Source organism: Phocoena phocoena, chromosome 12 (genome assembly GCF_963924675.1).
Source record: "Phocoena phocoena chromosome 12, mPhoPho1.1, whole genome shotgun sequence".
NCBI classification, from domain to species: Eukaryota; Metazoa; Chordata; class Mammalia; order Artiodactyla; family Phocoenidae; genus Phocoena; species Phocoena phocoena.
In genome coordinates this window covers 24,855,122-24,874,518 of record NC_089230.1, presented here as the reverse complement: position 1 = coordinate 24,874,518, position 19,397 = coordinate 24,855,122, and the positions used below count along the sequence as shown (strand labels likewise).

General features: G+C 40.7%; 1 protein-coding gene and 1 non-coding gene across 2 annotated transcripts in view; both read left to right on the top strand.

The window, feature by feature from the left end:
* Positions 1–19,070, top strand: part of ECT2L (epithelial cell transforming 2 like) — a 60,279-nt gene extending 41,209 nt beyond the window's left edge. The window contains 10 exon segments of the mRNA XM_065888622.1: positions 1,899–1,985; positions 3,842–4,036; positions 5,952–6,025; positions 6,124–6,224; positions 6,227–6,279; positions 6,964–7,029; positions 8,367–8,455; positions 17,102–17,278; positions 18,794–18,796; positions 18,953–19,070. Of these exon segments, the coding sequence (XP_065744694.1) occupies positions 1,899–1,985; positions 3,842–4,036; positions 5,952–6,025; positions 6,124–6,224; positions 6,227–6,279; positions 6,964–7,029; positions 8,367–8,455; positions 17,102–17,278; positions 18,794–18,796; positions 18,953–19,070 (963 nt within the window).
* On the top strand, positions 386–458 carry TRNAG-GCC (transfer RNA glycine (anticodon GCC)). The gene has a single exon. It is a non-coding gene; the product is annotated as a tRNA-Gly (tRNA).
* Positions 19,071–19,397: the final 327 nt, after the last annotated feature.

The following is a 19,397-nucleotide window of genomic DNA, read 5'->3' as shown; positions in this document are numbered from 1 at the left end:
CAAGTGTTTTCTGGGAGAAGCACCAGCAATAACTAGGATGTTAGCAATAAGTAAGATCCTAGAGGAAAATTCCTAACATGTGATCCAAGGTCTTGCTTACGGGTCATGGACAGAGCCAAGGCAAAGGCCCAGCAACTCCAAATAATTGTTTTCTTAAAAATGTGCAAAGTTTGCTGTCCCTGTTACTTCATCCAAATTCATCCCTAAAAACGAAGAGAGGATGGTATCTTAACCAAAAAATAGACTCTAAAAATCCTAATAATTAGACGGATAATATAAAATGAGAGAACTCACTATTTTTAGGTTCAAACACAATTACTGCATCAAATTGATTTCCTAGCCACAGAGAAAATTTTACCTTTAAAAAATAGCTGTTGCTGGAAATTCCCTGGCGGTCCAGTGGTTAGGACTCTGCACTGCCACTGCAGGAGGCCCAGGTTCGATCCCTGGTCAGGGAGCTAAGATCCTGCAAGACACTCAGCATAGCCAAAAGGTAAATAAATAAAAAATTTAAAAAGCTGTTGCTGAACCAGAGATGAAACAAAGCCCCAGTATGAGCAAGCAGGTTCTAGGATAGCCAGGGGGGTCTAGGAGTCCACTCCTTAAGTTTAATGCCTGAGCACTCATGGGGGCCTGTACAAAAAGATGATATCCCGGATAAGGGGGCCTCCCTCGTCTGTGGGATCCACAATCCGATCTGTACCGCTTGGGTTCTCTTAACCTCGGCCAGGCAGGTTGAGTTTCATTTTCATTTTACGCCTGCAACCACGTCTACCTACACAACTACGGGTGTCACCCTGACTGGTTGAAGTTATCATTTCTCCATATAAATTATCAGCACTATAATTTATTTTGAAAGAAGAGAGCGTTCCACGCATAGAAATTATTGTGTCAAAATTCAAAGTAGATTTAAATATAAATACGTGCCAGGACGCTATGGGTCAGCCCCGAACGGGGAAGACAAAGGACATGGCAGAAAGGCTCTGTGGGGCAGCTGTGAAGCGCTCAGGCTCAGGCGCTGGCTGGCTGCATGCAGTTCCAGGACCAGGGCTCTTATACAAAGGCTTCAGGCAGCCATAAGGGACGGCTGCAGGTACAGAATAAAAACTTGTTTTTGCCTGAGTAAGGCAAAAGGAGTCTTGCTTATAAATTGGTGTTTTCTTTCAGTCTCCCTCCTACATATCAATGGGTTGCTATAGGTAGTTTTGTCTTTGACTAGGAAGGGCAGCAGTAGTGGCCATTAATTATCATAGCCTCAGCACAAACATGGGACCATTGTTTCGTTGCTGGGGTGGATCCTGGGATGCTGCAGGCCGAAGCGGGGGCTTTTTTTTTTAACGTGCTAAATTATACGGAAGCCACAAGAACAATTAACAAGGCAAAGTAAAGAAAGAATAAGCCATATTTAACGTGGAAACAGATCTAGAAATGGCATGTGAATTACTTCTGACGCTTTTTCACGAGGTGAACAAAGAGGTGAATTTTATAAAGTACTGTGAGCTTTTGCTTCTGGCCCTTAAAAGCAAGATAACTTGTTTGCAGTCTGCTGCCTTGTGACAGAGCAGAGCTGAGGCAGAGGCCTGGTCCCAGGCACCTGGGAGGAGCAGCTGAAGAGCGGAATCCCTCTCCTGACTCCAGGCGAATGGGAGCTGCACTGCATTTAGTTTCTCAAGTATCATGCAGTTCCTAGGAAGCAAAAGGTTATTATTTTTTTTAACGTAACATTTAATTTAAGAGAGGCATCAAATTTGTCGAGTGCTTAGTTCATTGTGTCTTAGGGCCACTATGGTTATGGCTGAAGGGCAGAGCTTCTGAACCCTCAGGGGGCTTGGCGCTGACTGGGCAGTTAGACATCCCAGGGCCCGCCCCAAATAACCAAGTCTGCATTTAATCCTCAGGAAAGAAATGTTATAGAAGATAATCCTCAGGACACAAAATCAAGTCTCAGCAAAAACGGTCCAAATTTTGAGTTGCTGCTTGAGTTGGTAAGCCAATTATCACATAATAAGAATTTTCTATTTGTTTTGCTCCTGACCAAAAAAGAAAAAAAAAAAAAGCTTCAACCTTTATTCTGGTTTGTTCTTCCTTTTTTCTTGAAAGTTTCTCTTAGGGGGAAAGAACCCTCCAAATATAACTGGGGGAAATCCAGCCAGTAGATTTTTCTTTTGAATAAATCCTGGTCTAAAAAGAAGTTGAGGCAAGAGGATGGACGTGTAACATCTCGGCAGCAAGAGCCATCTCTGTGCTACTCCTTGCTTTTCTGATAGGACACTAGGACGGCATTTAAAGAAGTGGTACGTGGATGTGAAGGTTCACAGGGTTTAACCGACCCATCAGCTATGGTCTGACTTCAAACGCTGAGTATAATCAATATAACTTTTAGGGCTCTGTCTTTCCGTTTAGAAAGGGTAGTAGTGGGTGAAGCAGGGGCAAACAGGCAGAGGCTTGGTCCTGTGCGACAGTAACACAGTGCATGCATGCTGTCTAGCATTTCTGCAACACACATCCACATTTATTATCATGTTTCAACCACAGAACCCTGTAAATCAGGTGTTAGAACCCACATTTTGTAGAGGAAGAAGGAAAGTCAGAAAACTTAAAGGATTTCCCTAAGGTCAGACAACAGGCAAAGAGAGAATCTTGAATCCTGAAGCGCAGAGCTCAGCCCCAAGGTTCTTTCCCAGTCACACAACACCCAGGGCCGGTCCGCCTACAGTGAATGGTGCAGCCGTGGACCTCGCCGACCCCGCGCTCACTCATCCCCAAACCCAACCCCAGGAACCACCAAGGAGGAGGGCATTTACATAGTGCAGTCATTATGATAGAATCTCATCCGGCTATTGGTAATAATACCTGACAATGGTTTTAAGACAACGACAGAAGTTTTGACAACTGAAACCTTAAGTCAAAACGATGATAAATATTAGATCACTCCAGTATTTTAAAAATATGGAAATACACATAAAATATAATGTGGGCTGTAAGCCAACTGCCAAGTGGGATATAGATGTATTTTTTAACTCATTAGATATGTCTAAATAGGCATTATATACAGACCATGTGTTTGAAAGATAAAACTTAACCAAGAACAGTGCTTATAGTATTTCAAACAGAATGAGTTTTCTGATTTTTCTCTTAAATTACTTTTACATTTTAATTTTAGTTCATGGAATGATGGTTGACATTTCAGGTGAAGATCTCATGGCATTATACGTTAGTACTGTCATATTTTATTTGGGGCAGTGTGGGGCAGACCTAGGCCTGGAGGGGAAAGAGGAAATTGTGTTCTAGGAGTTTTAATCTTTCTAGGTTCAAAAGACCATTAGATTTTTAAAACACCATTAGACCTTTAGATTTTTAAAAATTGAATACTGTAATTGTTTTCTGTTGTAAAGATACTAATTTTACAACTTTTCAAAAGTACAAATATAAGGAAAGGAATTACCTAGTCCCAGTAAGGAAAATTAATTTCTCCATACATAAACATAGCACAGTTAATATCAGGATGTGGGATTTCTTTACACCAGTGTATGGCTTTTCCCTCTGCATTACAAAATAAAACAGGACTTTGATATATAGAAAATACGGACCACCTGGCAACCTAATTACCCAGGAGTGGCGGGTTCACAGGTACTTTTCCCTAAACATGGAAAGAAGAGCCTGAGTTTCGGTGGAAACCAGTGGAAGGTCTTCGGTGGACGACCACCTGACTCAACCTGCATCCTCACTTCCCATCTCCTCCTTTCCTGTCAAATCTGAACCGCTCAGTGTCAAGACAAAAGGATTTGACAAAAGCCCTGCCCTAAACGACTGACCACAAATTTATGTTTTAAGTTTATAGGTTGTCACTAGCCAATATTTCATGGCCACGCTTTCCTCATATTGTAGGTGGTTTTTAGATGACTTGAGAGACAGACTACAGGAATGGGGCCCAGCTCACTGCATGGGAGAAATATTCATAAAGTTTGGAAGCCAGTTGAACATATACGCCAATTTCTTCAACAATTACCCTGTTATTCTGAAAACTATGGAGAAGGTAAAAGATTGAGTGACCATCCAGGCACTTATTAGCCCTTCTGAGCTTGAGAGGAAGTTTCATGTGTAACCCGAAGGACTAGAATTACCAGGAAAGACTTCTCCTCTACTCTTGGCTTCCAGATCTTCTCTGGTTTACTGTGAGCTCCTTGAGGACGGGGACCCTGACTTACCTAATTTTGTGTCGCTATGGGCTGGCACAGTGCTTGACCCAGCAGCGCCCTGGAACTGGTTGTGGGACTGAACTAATCCTCATGCAAAAAGCCAGACTCCCACCTGTCCCAGTTACCCTGGGGCTCGGTCACAGGAACATGTTTCACAATGAGACAGAAGCAAGACTGTTAACCCTGATTCCATGCTGCCACTACAGGCCTGGGTGGCCTGGGCGAGTCCAGCTCTCTCATGGAGAAAAGGAATTCATAATCCACACATTGGAAATAAAAACATTCAATGTGTGAAATCTCACAATGAAATAAGGAGTTCCTTTGTCTTACATTCCCGAGCGAGTGTATTATAAACAGTTGTCCCTGTTGTGACTCCTGCCATACACTGTCTGAGCAGGAATATGCAGCTCCCGTCTATGCCCCTTGCTGCTCTTGTTGGGATCTCCTCTGATGGCAGTAGGATACCTCTCTTCCCTCCTCAGTTTACATCAAAAGGGTAGCAGGAGAGGCACCCTGTGACGTGGTGGTGCACTCTGCCACTGTCCCCACGTCCAGTGTGGCCATGTCCCCCTGTCTGCACTGAGGCCCTGAAGGGAAAGCCCGGGGCTGGGAAGTCTCTGGACGATTCCTGACCTCAGACATTGCCCCTTGCTGTCCTCTTCCTGCCCCACCTGGGGAGTTTAAACACTGCAGGACAACTCGATTATGTGAAAGTTGCATGAATAAAGCAATTTCATAGAACTGACATTTAGGACAAGAACTGGAACAAAGCATCATATATTATTACGGGCAAATTTGTGCCAACATTTTTATAGTTATGGATAATAATGTATCTATTTCACTAGCATGGGGGTGAATATAAGTAAGCACGCAATAAATGTTAGCTCTTAACATTTCTGAAATCAGTGATTATTTGACTTCTAGAAATTAGCATTACTTCCATCTGAGAAAAATGAGGTAACTTCCTGGGGGCTGTAATGGTGATGAATAATACATTTTAAAACAGATATTAAGTATAGTGGAGCACCTTTTTTTTTTTTTTTTTTTTTGCGGTACGCGGGCCTCCCGCTGTTGTGGCCTCTCCCGTTGCGGAGCAACAGGCTCCGGACGCGCAGGCTCAGCGGCCATGGCTCACGGACGCAGCCACTCCGCGGCATGTGGGATCTTCCCGAACCGGGGCACGAACTTGTGTCCCCTGCATAGGCAGGCGGACTCTCAACCACTGCGCCAGCAGGGAAGCCCCTGGAGCACCTTTTTAATGTTGCTGTGGAAAACATGCTTAACAGCAGTATTACAGGTGAACCCATTAATAGTCTCTTACTATTAGGAAATAACCTTTATTGTGTGACAGGCACTTTACGGATAGGATTCGCCCCCTCCCCACTCACTGCAAGGTTAGATATGATATCCATGAGAAAACTGAGGCTCAGAGAATTTAAGTAACTTGACAAAGTCACATAGAATTAGATAGAATTAAATTAGAATTCTAATTCTAATCCAGGCCTACCTGCACACAAAGCCCATTTTCAGTTTTCTATACTTATTAAGTTCAATGAATAGGGTTAGGTTTATGGTATAATTAAAACACTATACTTAGGATATCAGTAAGCACCTATAGTGTTAATAACACTGTGATTAGATGTAGATGTTGCCTTTTTGCTTTTGAGTGCTTCACAGATGGTGCTCGCCTGGTGGAACTGAATGCTTCAAAACTGTCTTATAGAGATTTGACAATATAATGCTCACCTTTAGTGCAGAGAAATGATACCAGCACTCCGAGCTTTCCTGAAGAGGCATGATAAGACCATTGTTACAAAGATGCTGAGGTTAGCTCTGAGGGAGAGCACAGCCGGGGCATCCCAAGTATGGGCGTTCTCTGGCCGTCAGAAAGAGACCAGGGCTCCCTTGTCTGTGCCTCATACAGCCTTCCAGAGCTGCTTTTGCACCCATCCCGAAGGTCTGAAGAATATATTCATCTTCTCTACGCTCTGAGGCTTCACACTTCTGCAGAACATGTTGACCACGGGACTTGACCACTGCAATTGAAGTAATCAAGCAATACAAAGGTTGCATAGATCAGGTTGGCTGCCGCTAAGAGCCTGTGTCCTTTAAAAATGTAACAGTGCTTTTGTGTACTCTACCTCAAAGATCCTGAAATACCTTATCCTCCTGGGGTATTCTTTACTTCAAAGTCTTTCATCCTTTTAATGTGAAATCATTGTATTCAGTGATTTTGAGCACAGAGGGCACCTATTCTAAATCAAATCACATGAGACAATGTTTTCAGATACCCGTAGAAGTACAATAAAATCTTTATTAATACAAAAGTTTAAAAAATGGAGTATTTGGGTGATTTTTCTAGATAACTAAAAGAAAAGAAAAAGTGTAAAACCCTTTGTTTCTGAATGTACTTTTTCATGTATTAATTAACTTTCCTGCCTAAGTAAGTACAGCTATATTCTGCAGGAATTCAGCATCCTGGAGTACGGTATTATCATTCTGAAAATATCACTGTGACGTGCACAGTGCATGGGAGTCTGGGCTGAACGTAAATGACAGCTCATTATGCCCAGAAGAAATATTTGAATACAGTGTTGTCGCTAGCCTCATTGTTTTAAAACATATTGGGTACAGGAAATGGAGATTCTCATAATAGTTTATGAAAATACCATGCCCTTATCAAGAGCCATAAAATATTTTAATCTATTTTTTATGTATGAAAATATCACAATTTCATTTTCCCTAAAATCACTTTGTTTTCTAGTTGAAGCAGAACGTCAGTATGAAAGATCAGCTGTCAGACATAGAGAGGATCATCTGTGGGTGCCCGGTATGTATTCTGATGCACTTGCTCCATCTCAGGCTCATGAATTATAACCTCAAGTCACTGGCAAAAATGAGACATACAGATTTTGATTCAGCTAACATCCATTGAGTGCCTGCTGTGTGCCAGGGGCTGCCAAGCTCTCATATTCCACATCCCTGTTATTGGCAAGGATGCTAGATGAGAAGAGGCACAAGTGGTCTTGACCCCATCCCATAACTTCTCTGCAGTCTTAGCACCTTTCTTGGGACTACTGTGATCATGACCCCCTTTGAGGAATGGGGCCGTGTCTTTACTGTTTTATATCTCCCTGCACATAGTATCTGGTGCAGGATTCTGCCCACTGAGGACATCAGCGGGAATCCTAGAAGTCCTCTGCTGGCTATCTGTTACCTACGGAATATCATCTGGTCCCATTCTACCCTCCTTCTCACTGCCTCGCCTACCACCTTATGATCAAACCACATAAATCTACTCACAGTTCTCTAATAACGTGAGCCTCTCTTCACACATTTGTGCTTTGCCCATGCTCTTCCTTCTCAGAAATTGCCTTCTTTTTCTACTCCACTGGATAAACTCCTATTCATCCTTTTACGATCCATTTCAATCTTCGTCAGCTTTGTAAAGTATCCCACAACATCTCCAGTGTGAGCTGCCCCTTCCTAGGTATTCTGCAGCACCCTGAAGGTCTCTGCCACGTTTTCCTTCAGTCCTTTATTCACAAGATTGGGAGCTCCATCAGGTATGAACTATGATTTACGTGTCTTCTAGTATTCAGCATATACTAGGAGTTCAATATATGAATTATATTGAATTAAAATATCAGTTGACTGGAAGTGTTATTGTTATTTGCTCAAACTGGGGAAGCAAGGTGGAGTTGTTTGGGCCTAATTTAGATCTGCACATTCTGATAGGGAAAGAGGTGGAGTTGATTGGATTACAGAAAATCCAAAATCTTGGAACTCAGAGAGCCCACAGAACTTTACCTTTGGATCACTATACACATCAAGTGATCATCTCCATGGCTAGATCAGTAAAAGGGCCTGACTTCTTAACTTGTAACATTTCATTCACCTCCTTTTCTCCATAGATCCCTTCTGACTCACCCCACCTCCACCTTATTTTTGATGGTAGGAAAGCATTTATAATAAAACAATGTTTTCGATAGTTTAAAAATTAGACTACACCCTCAAATATAGTTTTCACTGTTTCACAAACAATGCTTTTTCATAACTGAACTGAGTTCTACTCAACACTTACATCTTCTGGGATATAAAATGGTTCTTCAGTAGTGGAAATTATTTTCTAAAAATTTATATATTTCTAATTTTTTTATTTCATAGACTCTATCAGAAGTAAACAGATATCTGATTAGGGTCCAAGATGTAGCCCAACTTCACTGCTGTGATGAGGAACTAAGTTTCTCTTTAAGGTAAATATCTAACTATCCTATGGCTATGACTGTGTCATATTTATCTTGTACCCAGAATCCAGTACGCCTGTCATATTGTAAATTTACGATAAGTCTTTGTGTTGAACTAAAAAGTTACACACACACCCCTCTCTGAGACGAAGTAAGGTGTTTTATCACCTTACTCGCATACCAGGCAGCTACTGGGTAGAATGGAAGAAACTAAATTGTCATTGCCGGGACCACTAACTCCACTGAAAGAGGAATTCTGAAGTTTGGTCACTTTCCTATTGAGAGGAGAGCCAAGTGTTGCCGGGTATCACATGGATGATCTGCTCAACTCTGAGAAAGAGAAGACCAGTTGATTATCCGCAGTTAGTTACTGAGGTCAGTATTCAGAAGGTCTCACCCTAAGACCACCATGGTATTGAGGTCTCACATATCTAGTTTGTACAGTGCTCACAGTATAAGAGCTATTGTGACGAGAGGGTGCTAGCATTCCATTTCCTCCTTTAGAACAAGGATGGGCAACCTTTTTCTGTAAAGGGGCAGATGGTAAGTATTCTAGGTCTTTCTTGCTGAATGATCTCTGTGGCAACTACCTAACTTTGCTGTTGTAGCACAAAAGCAGCTACCTAAATACAGTACATAATGAATAATACAATCTTCAAAAACAATACAATACCTAAGTGAATGAGTGTAGCTGTGTTCCAATAAAACTTTATTTACAGAAGACAAGGGGTGGGGCCATAGTTTTTCAATTCCTGCTTTAGAAACTTGTTTGCCAATCTATGTTTTCAGTATTAATGGCAAAGATGATAACTCAACAAAGAGCAACCAAATGGAGAGGAATTAACTGCAATAAAAGAAATGAAAATTGGTTTGCCTGTTATTTCAATGAATATTTCAGTGAATGTTTCCCAAAGGCCCGGGGCAGGGTGGTGGCAGTGGCAGGGGAGGGGGGAGGTTGGAAGAAACCAGTCCCTTCCAGTCCTTTCACCTCATCCCCACCTGGAGCGGATATTAAATGAAAATCAAATCACACAGTTGTGTCACTTTTCTCATTGTCATGGTGTTTTTGTTTTGTTTTGTTGTTTTTGGTCAGTATCAATAGAAATGAGCTACAATGGTAGAAGGAAACTAGCTGTCAAGCCAGCAATTCTAAACGCACTGGTGTAGTAGGAGACATGCTAGGGATTATACCAGTTTTTATTATTAGAATTTATTTTACCTTCGTATATTCATTCTCAAACACTCTTCCTTTATGTAAGTCCAAGTTTCTGACATATAATTTACCTTTTCTCTGAATAACTTCTTTTAACATTTCTTGCTAGGTAGGTAGATCTGTTGGCAATGAATTCCCTCAATGTTTGTTTGTCTGAGAATGTCTTTATTTCTCCTTCACTTCTCTTTTTAGATTTTTTAAAAAAATGTGGACCATTTTAAAAGTCTTTATTGAATTTGTTACAATATTGCTTATGTTTTATGGTTTTTTTGTTTTTTTTTTGTTTTTGCTGTGAGGCATGTGGGATCTTAGCTCCCCAACCAGGGATCAAACCTGCACCCCCTGCATTGGAAAGTGAAGTCTTAACCGCTGGACCGCCAGGAGGAAGTCCCTCTCCTTCACCTTTTTTTTTTGCAGTATGCGGGCCTCTCACTGTTGTGGCCTCTCCCTTTGCGGAACACAGGCTCTGGACGCGCAGGCTCAGCGGCCATGGCTCACGGGCCCAGCTGCTCTGCAGCACGTGGGATCTTCCTGGACTGGGGCACGAACCTGTGTCCCCTGCATCAGCAGGCAGACTCTCAACCACTGCGCCACCAGGGAAGCCCCTCCTTCACTTTTTTAAAAAAAAATTAATTAATTTTTGGCCGCGTTGGGTCTTCGCTGCTGGGTGCAGGCTCTCTCTAGTTGCGGAGAGTGGAGGCTACTCTTTGTTGCAGTGCGCAGGCTTCTCACTGCGGTGGCTTCTCTTGTTGTGGAGCATGGGCTCTAGGCACATGGGCTTCAGTAGTTGCGGTGCGTGGGCTCAGTAGCTGTGGCTCACGGGCTCTAGAGCGCAGGCTCAGTAGTTGTGGCACACAGGCTTAGTTGCTCTGCGGCATGTGGGATCTTCCTGAACCGGGGCTCGAACCCATGTCTCCTGCATTGGCAGGCGGATTCTTAACCATTGCACCACCAGGGATGTCCCCTCTCCTTCACTTTTGAAGGATACTTTTTCTGGCTACAGAATTCTAGTTTGGTGGGTTTTTTCTTTCAACACTTACTTCACTCCCCTCTCTTCTTGCTTGCATGGTTTCCAAAGAGACATCCAGTGTAACCGTTACCTTTGTTCCTCTATAAGAAACATGTTTCATTTTGTTTTGTTTTTCATTGTTGTCTCTGGATACTTTCAAGATTTTATCTTTCTCTTTGATTTTCTCGAATTTGTATGTGGTATGTATAGATTTGGGGGGATTTATCCTTCTTGGTATTCTCTAAGCTTCCTGGACCTATGGTTTAGTGCTTGTCAATAATTTTGGAAAATTCTCAGCCATTATTACTTCAACTATTTCTTCTGTTTCATCCTTTTTCTTCTCCATCTGATATTCCCATTAGACATTTCTACACCCATTGTAATTGTCCCACATCTTTTGGATATTCTGTTCCCTTCTTTTTTACTCTTCTGTTTTCTTTCTATTGATGTAGTTCAGGCTCACTGATTCTCTCCTTGGCTATGTCCAGTCTGCTGATGAGCCCAGCAAAGGCATTATTCATTTCTATTATGGTGTTTTTGATTTCTAGAATTTCTTTTTAGTTCTTTCTTGGAATTTCCATCTGTTTATATTACCCATCTGTACTTACATGCTGTCCACTTTTTCCATTAGAGTTCTTAACTTAGCTTATCTTAGTTATTTTAAACTCCCTGGTCTGATAATTCTAACAACATTTCTACCATATCCGAGTTTGGTTCTGATGCTTGCCATGTCTTATCAGACTGTGTTTTCCTGCCTCTTAGCATGTCTTATAATTTTTTTGTTGAAAGCTAGACATGATGTATTGGATAAAAGGAATGAGGTCAATAGGTCTTTAGTATGAAGTTTTACATTTATCTGGCTAAATGTTAGCCTGTATTTACCATTTGTTTTAGCTGTGGTGTCAGAGGCTAAAATTTTCATTTTTGTCTCCCCTGTTGTCTTTGGGTTTTCCTAGATATTCCTTAAATAGGATTTGAACCTTGCAGTCCTTTTCAGCTATAATACCTTGTTATTATAAGTCCTGTTGATGTGGTAGGAAGATGTGAGGGGAAGGGAAGAGTTGTATGTCCTATCATTAGGTCTCAGGTTTTTAGTGAGACTGTACCTCTGGGCTATGACCTTTACAAGTGTCTATCAGCTTTTTTACTTTTATTTTATTATATTATTATTATTATTATTGTTAGTCACCTCTAAGATGAGACAGGATGGTTAGAGGTAGCTGTGGGATTGGGTATTTCCCTTTCCTCATCTTGGTTAGATTCTGGTAAAACTGTTTCCCTTGAAGGCAGGCCTTTGTTAAGAGAATAGAATAGGACTCTGTGGGCATGTTTCAAATGGTTACTTTCTCCCTCCCCATAGGAAGAATGAGGGTTTTTTCTGAGTTTCATAGTGAGAATCTGGTAAGGCTCCTGGAGGTACAACTCCTGCAAGTTTTAAACTCATGCAAGGGCGCGGGGGTGTGGTGTGGGCCAGTGCTAGGCCTCCAGGAATTCATAATCTCTTGAACTAGTTCACACTCAGGCTCTAGCAATTAGTCAACTACCCTTTAATATTCTTACCTGATGCTGGCTGCAACAGCAGTTTCTGCTTTCAGTAAGCTGCGATTCTACGTATCAGCTTGTCTCTTCAGCTTTGGGGTGGTAATCTACTTTATAACCTCACTTCTTCGATGGATCTAAGAAGAATTGTTGACTCTTGAGTTTTCAGCTTCCTTTTTGTCGTGCGATGCAAGTGATGACTTCCAAGCTCTTTACACGTCCAATCAGAAGTCTCAAATATTAGAATTTAGACTTCTGCTTTAGTATTTGGACAACAGTACATTTGAGAGTTTCAGGAAAACAGGGGAATACTACATTATTTTACACTCTAATTACAAGGTACATTTATGTTTAAGTAGGCACTATCTCAGTGATTTGCCAAGCAATAAATACAAATGTAATTTTACATTAATATTTAAATTAAGTAAATGCAAAAAAGGTTCATATTCCAAAAGTTATCACAGAACATTTAGGCTGAAACCTCGTTTTCTGTCATTTTAGGAAGTCATATGAAACCCAAGAAATGACATTCCCACGATTTCTATCAGGGATTTCTACTTAGAAGAAAGTCTGCTTATATTTTCGCACACAGTGCCAACTCACATGAGTCTAAAGCTTTATAGTTTACCACATATTTTAACTTCTCTCATTTGATATACTCTTTACAATCATTTGGTGAGGAAGGCAGGAATGGAACCATGTTATGCGTGCGGAATCTGGACTTGAGCAACTTGTCTGAGGTCACATTACTAATAAGTTCTTGTTTAGAATTCAAAACCAGGTCTTAGTGTTCTATCCACTGATTAGACCAGCAGGTGGAAAGATGAACTGAGACTTCCTCATAATAAACTCACCAACATAGCAAAAAGTACTAAACAAATTACCAATAAACAAGAGCAGTGACACAAAAAGAACAAGTAAATATTTGTACTATAAATGAAAAAATTTGCTCTGCGGTAGAGATGAAGTCGCAGTCATTTTAGAGTTAGGGAATCTGGAGGCATTTTTCCCTCTCTGGATACAGCCTTCAGAGTTCTGGGTTTGTTAAGCTTTTATAATACATTATGTACCTTGGAATTTTTATTATTGTTTTTTTCAGAAACACCAATTTTCATCTATGTGACTTTAAGCTTGCTGATTTTTAGCATTTTTGTTTATTTTTGTTCTCCTTCTAATGGGGGTGTCGCCAAAGATGCAAAAGTGGAGCCCTCTAAGACTGGTGAATACAGGCATGGCTTTAAATCACCAAATAGAGCCATCCACTTCTCAGACCCCCGAGTCCTCTTGAGGAAAAACACTACTACACTACCGAGCATGTATACTGTTAACATTCCTTTTGGCTTACCCAAAGGGACCTAGAGTCATTTACCAGGGCAACTAGGCACTGGGGAAAGAGAAATACCCAGACTTCTCAGGGATACTGGACTCTGGCTCTGAATTGATTTTTATCCTGGCAACCCAAAAAGCCACAATGATCCACCATTCAGAGTTTTGGCTCAGGTCCGCTCACAGAACCAATGACCTACTGTTGTCTGTTCATGCCAAAGTTGTGCTCTGAAAATTACTTTCAAAGTTTTATGTATTTATGGAAGTTGGGTACTTTGTCTCTTGGTCTGGCTAATGTAGTAATTAAACAACAAAACACTTCTTGAATGGTGTTAAGAATTTAAACTATGGTTGGCTGAGTCACTGAGCCTATTTGTGAATTAGCAAAGAAATCCTATCCAAGTTCAAGGAAAGAACTCTAACCTTGGAGTTGGTTCCTTTGAATGTGAGCAGAAGCAGCTTTATGAAACCCTAGTAGGATCCAGAGCTCCCATTTCAGTTGCTCCATTATGTCGGTATGAAGGGCAAGATTACTTTTTTTACACATGCAGAAGAACTAAGTTTTTTAAAAAAGATTCTGTTGTTTTTTGTCTTTGGATGAAAATTACTGGAGATCTTGGGGGGGGGTGTAAATGGCTTTCGGAAAGCTTTATTGTAGGTAAAATTCATTTATATATAATTTAAATAGCACTTTCCTAATCAGATTAAAATAATAAAAACCTCTTTGTGCATTTATCTTTCCCTTCTCATGTCCTCAGATTACAAGTGGCCTCAATGCCAAGCTCAAGTTAATGTGCCTGCTCCTTCCCTCCTCTGGGCCATCCACCTACCCAGTCCAAGTGGGTCACAAAACTAGAATTCTCCTTCATTTACCTCTACTTTCAATGCTGTCCCTTCCAAAGGAAAAAAACAAACATCTGTTTACCAAGCAAACACCCCTTTCAAAGCTACTTCTTCAAAACACTCTTGTAGGCACATTCCCTGGTCATTCAGGTAGAACGGCAAAGTTTTATTATAGCTTTGAACATTTTTCTAAAATGATATCATGATTCTTATCAGTAGTAAAAATATTGCCAAAAAAGGTTCAAGAATATGGGTGAAGTTCTTCTGCCTATTTAAAGTGGCCATTCACCATATACAGCCCACCACACACCGATTTAAACACACCCCATCTTTCTTGATTCCCCTCTCCCTCATCCCTAGCTCTATGTGCTCCATTATTCTCAGAATAACCTATCAAATTGATCTAGAACATTATTTCTTATAAACTATGAGTAAATATGAAGCATCCCACTCCTTCCAGCCTAAATAATCACAGAGGTGGGAAGGAAATGTTTGAAAAAGGAAGTTAGCTCCAGTGATTGGATGACCACTGCACTTCTATCTATCCGCACACCTAACGTGACCTGTATTTCCTAACACGCTCCAAAGAGCTGAACCTGAAGTATAGCACTCCTTAAAAATGTTTAACTCCCGATCTAGTCCTCTGCCTATGTCACACGCATGACTGTAATAAATAAACAACTTAAGTGCCTCACTAGTCAAAGTGTGGTCGGCATATCAGCATCACCCAGGAGCTGTTAGAAATGCAGAATCTCAGGCTAGTCTAGCTCTACCGAATCACAATTTGCATCTTAATAAAATCTCTGGGTAATTCAGATGCACATTAAGGTTTGTACTATATATGTCAGAGCCATTATAATATAAAGTGGATTCTAAATGTGAATTATAACAGCTTTTATTGAGAACAACCTGGAAGTCTTTGATAAAAATATATATGCCATTTGGCCAGTCAATCCTACCCTTGGGAATCCTGATAGAAATAACAGCACACGTAAGGAATTTGTTTTTATGTAAGGAAATCGATTTATCCCAACATTGCTCACAGTGGCAATTAAGAAAGAACAAACGAAAGGAGGAAGACAGAGAGGGAGGGACGGAGGTAAGAAAGAGACCTGAGCTTGTCAACAAAGCAAATGCCCATCAAACGGGGAAGAGTCGGATAAATCATGGTTCATCCACACTATTAAGTATCACTTAGTCATTAAAAAGAACTTGAGGGCTTCCCTGGTGGCGCAGTGGTTGAGAGTCCGCCTGCCGATGCAGGGGACACGGGTTCGTGCCCCGGTCCGGGAAGATCCCACATGCCTCGGAGCGGCTGGGCCTGTGAGCCATGGCCGCTGAGCCTGCGCGTCCGGAGCCTGTGCTCCGCAACGGGAGAGGCCACCACAGTGAGAGGTCCACGTACCGCAAAAAAAAAAAAAAAAAAAAAAAGAACTTGAAGTGATTTCCATTGATGAGAAGATCAAGAAAAATTTCTCAAATAATACTTGAAACAATGGCACCCTACCTGTAAATAGATGTATATACAGGTACATCTGTGAGTGACTACCTGGGCAGGTTAAAGAAAAGTGGAAAGATGTGCACTAGGGTGACCTGAGTGGAGGGAGGAGTGAGCCAAGCAAGAAGAAAAAGTGAAACAAAAGAACAGTACACGAAAAGAGCTGATAGTATATTCTGATGTTACTTTAGCATTGCTGTAAAACTTTATGTGGATCTATCAACAACTTAAAAATTAAACAAAGACGATGAAGATAAAAAATAAGAGAATTCCTCTGAATAAGCCAGTAAATTGACTCACTTCCTCACAGTAACTTCCTGTGGGTTGCTTGATGCTTCTCAGCAAAACATATTTTTTTTCAGTCATCCTCCATCAAAATAATGAGCTTGCTGTACTTGGCCATTCCTGGTGGGGGGTGGAGATGGGGGGGCTCGGTGGGGCTCCCCGAAGCTCCTCCCTAGCACATCACTTGATGCTCCATTGAGTACTGACATGAGATAACCCATACTAGAGTACAGTGAAACCTACTAAACACTGTGACCTGGGTCCACCAACAGAAGATACTAGATGGAGGTTAGGGACACAATATTTTGCCTGCTGATAAACATGCCTACCGTTGACCATGGTAGCAACCCCTGTGGAAATGAAGAGCTACTTAATTCCAGCTTTTCATACTTATCAATTTTCCTCCAATCAAAATTAGAAAAATCCCTATTTCCTACTTAGTGAATGCTTTTCTTTCCCCTGCTTCCTACTTAAGACACCTTGCACCTTACTGATTCTTGTGCTTTTTTCTAACCCAATGTGTTACCCTTAAAGATGAAACCAAACCAAATGAAAATGTATTTTCCCCAGATTGCCTAAACCCATCAACACGAAATACCAACCTTCTGACAAAAGTTTAAAAACACAGCTTTAACCTGATTCATGTCATAAAGTTGGGAAAGTGCAGTGTTCATTTTTCCTGCATTGATTGGATACTTGTCCAATGGATAAGCTCAAACCATTTCACCAGGAACCTTGAGGCCCACCCACATGACTGGTCTGAGAGACAGAGGGACTATTCACACCAGGAGAAAAATATACAGAGAACTGCAATAAGCCATTCAAAAGGTCTGAGGCAGGGAAGAACCTTGACTATCAGCTTATGAGCGTAAAGATGGTGAACTGTGTAACAAAACACGTATGTAAAACTTCTAAAACAGCTCCTTCTCTTTTTAAACCCAGGCTCTATGAACATACCTGTGATCTCAGTCTTTTCCTCTTCAACGATGCACTGCTTGTTTCTAGTGGGGGCACGTCTCATACTCCGTTTGAAAGGACTTCAAAATCAACCTACCAGTTCATTGCATCAGTGGCCCTTCACAGACTACTCATCGAAGATATTCCAGATTCCAAATGTATGTATTCTTTTCCTCCCAAGAGTTAAATACCTTTAGAAAGCTACATTATATAAAACATATTAACTATTAAAATAGAGAAGCAGGACAAGAACTAGAATTTGACAGCTTGCAAATAATTTCCCAAATACTTCTAGGGTCGCATTAATGTAAACTTTCATCTACCTCTAAAATATCAAAAGAAAGGAATGCTGGCATTGTCAGACACACACCCTAGACATTAAGAAAACAGCTTTCAAAAATCACAAAGGGGGCTTCCCTGGTGGCGCAGTGGTTGAGAATCTGCCTGCCGATGCCGGGGACACGGGTTCGAGCCCCGGTCCGGGAAGATCCCACATGCCGTGTAGCAACTAGGCCCATGAGCCACAACTACTGAGCCTGCGCGTCTGGAGCCTGTGCTCCGCAACAAGAGAGGCCGCGAGAGTGACAGGCCTGCGCACCGTGATGAAGAGTGGCCCCCGCTTGCCACAACTAGAGAAAGCCCTCGCACAGAAACGAAGACCCAACACAGCAAAAATAAATAAATAAAACTCCTACCCCCAACATCTTAAAAAAAAAAAAAATCACAAAGGGAAACAACCCTACATCATTGTGAAGGATTCTTTGAAGTAGTCTGACAGGAGAGCTGGAGTCCTTAACCATTAGTCTATTTTGCTTGAGGATACAATTTTAGGTTTTTATCTATTATTTTTCCATTCTACTAGGACTAAGTGATTTTTGCAGATCTGACTGTACCTCTTCTTCCGTAAGTTCATATTTAAGAGTTCTTCTATAAAGGATCGATTTGTAAAGGGTATTTAATAACAAACATTTCATTCATAATAATCTCAACAGAAATATCATTTGTTACAAAAAGAAATCCTACTTAAACCGACTGTACCTATTTTTAGTTTTTATCTTACATTCTACTTCCCAATCTTAAAAGGATCCGTATCTCTTTCCTATATTTCTGTTAGGCCAGGCAATCTGAATGTAACACCTCTCATTCCAATATTCTTCACTGCATGTGAAGGTAGAACTTAAGGTTAAAGCCAGAACCAAGATCTTAGAGAAGGAATTTATCTAAAAAGGTCTGCTTCCCATTAGCTTCAGCTCCATTTAAAATCTGAGGATGAGAAAAAATGAACACTAAATGTGGGAATAAATATTTCACCTAGAAGACAAACTCAGCTAAGAAGGGTTAGTTACCCATAACATGTATGACATGTCTCCTTTCACCTCCCCTTAATCAGTTATGCTATATGTCAGAACATCATAATGTTAGCTAAAAGTGGGCATTCAGCTAAGTCACTGGCTTAATTCTGTCCTGGCCTCATACCAAGGTGGCCTAGGTCTAGCTCTCAGCATTTCTTATCTACAGTTAACTCTTAGTAAAGACCTTTACTGGTCCCAGTACCTTCTGGAATTAAAGAACATTGCATCGTCTATCACTTAGTCTTTAAAAATAATTGCTAATTAAACAATTATAATGTAAAGACAAGACTATTTTAGACTATATTTGAATAATTCAGTAATTTAGGAAGTTATTTTCTAAACTGGATTTGTATTTGTTTGAATCTTTTTAATTTTCAAAAAATTCTTCAAGTTGACTTGAATTTTAAAACATTTTCTCCTTTTGATTTTTACCTGCAAAGACTAATTAGTGTACCTCAAATGTTTTACTTTTACAGATATCAAGGAATGCATTTATTCTTCAAGGTCCAAAACATGAATGGATTTGTGCTACAGAAGTTGAGGATGATAAATTCCTGTCGTCAGTACTCCAAAATGCCATCGAAAGTAGTATGGAAAAGTGAGACTGGACTTAAAACACTGGGAGTTCAACCTGCCCTGGCAAAGACAGACAGCATGTTATTTTCTGTTCCAGAAGATCCAGTAAGGAGCAGAATGATTATTTGTCATGGATGATGGGAGGATGAACTAGGATGACCCATAAAGCTCTTCCTAACTTTTAAACTTCATCATCTATGCTCAATTATGTGAAATGCACAGTAAGAAAAATTTGCGTACGATATTTTGAACCACTTCTTTTGGTAGTTATTTTTCATGAACAGTATTATTTAGAGTAATCTGACAGACAGAACCTAAGACTGAATAAGGATATTGGGTATTTAAAATTTTGT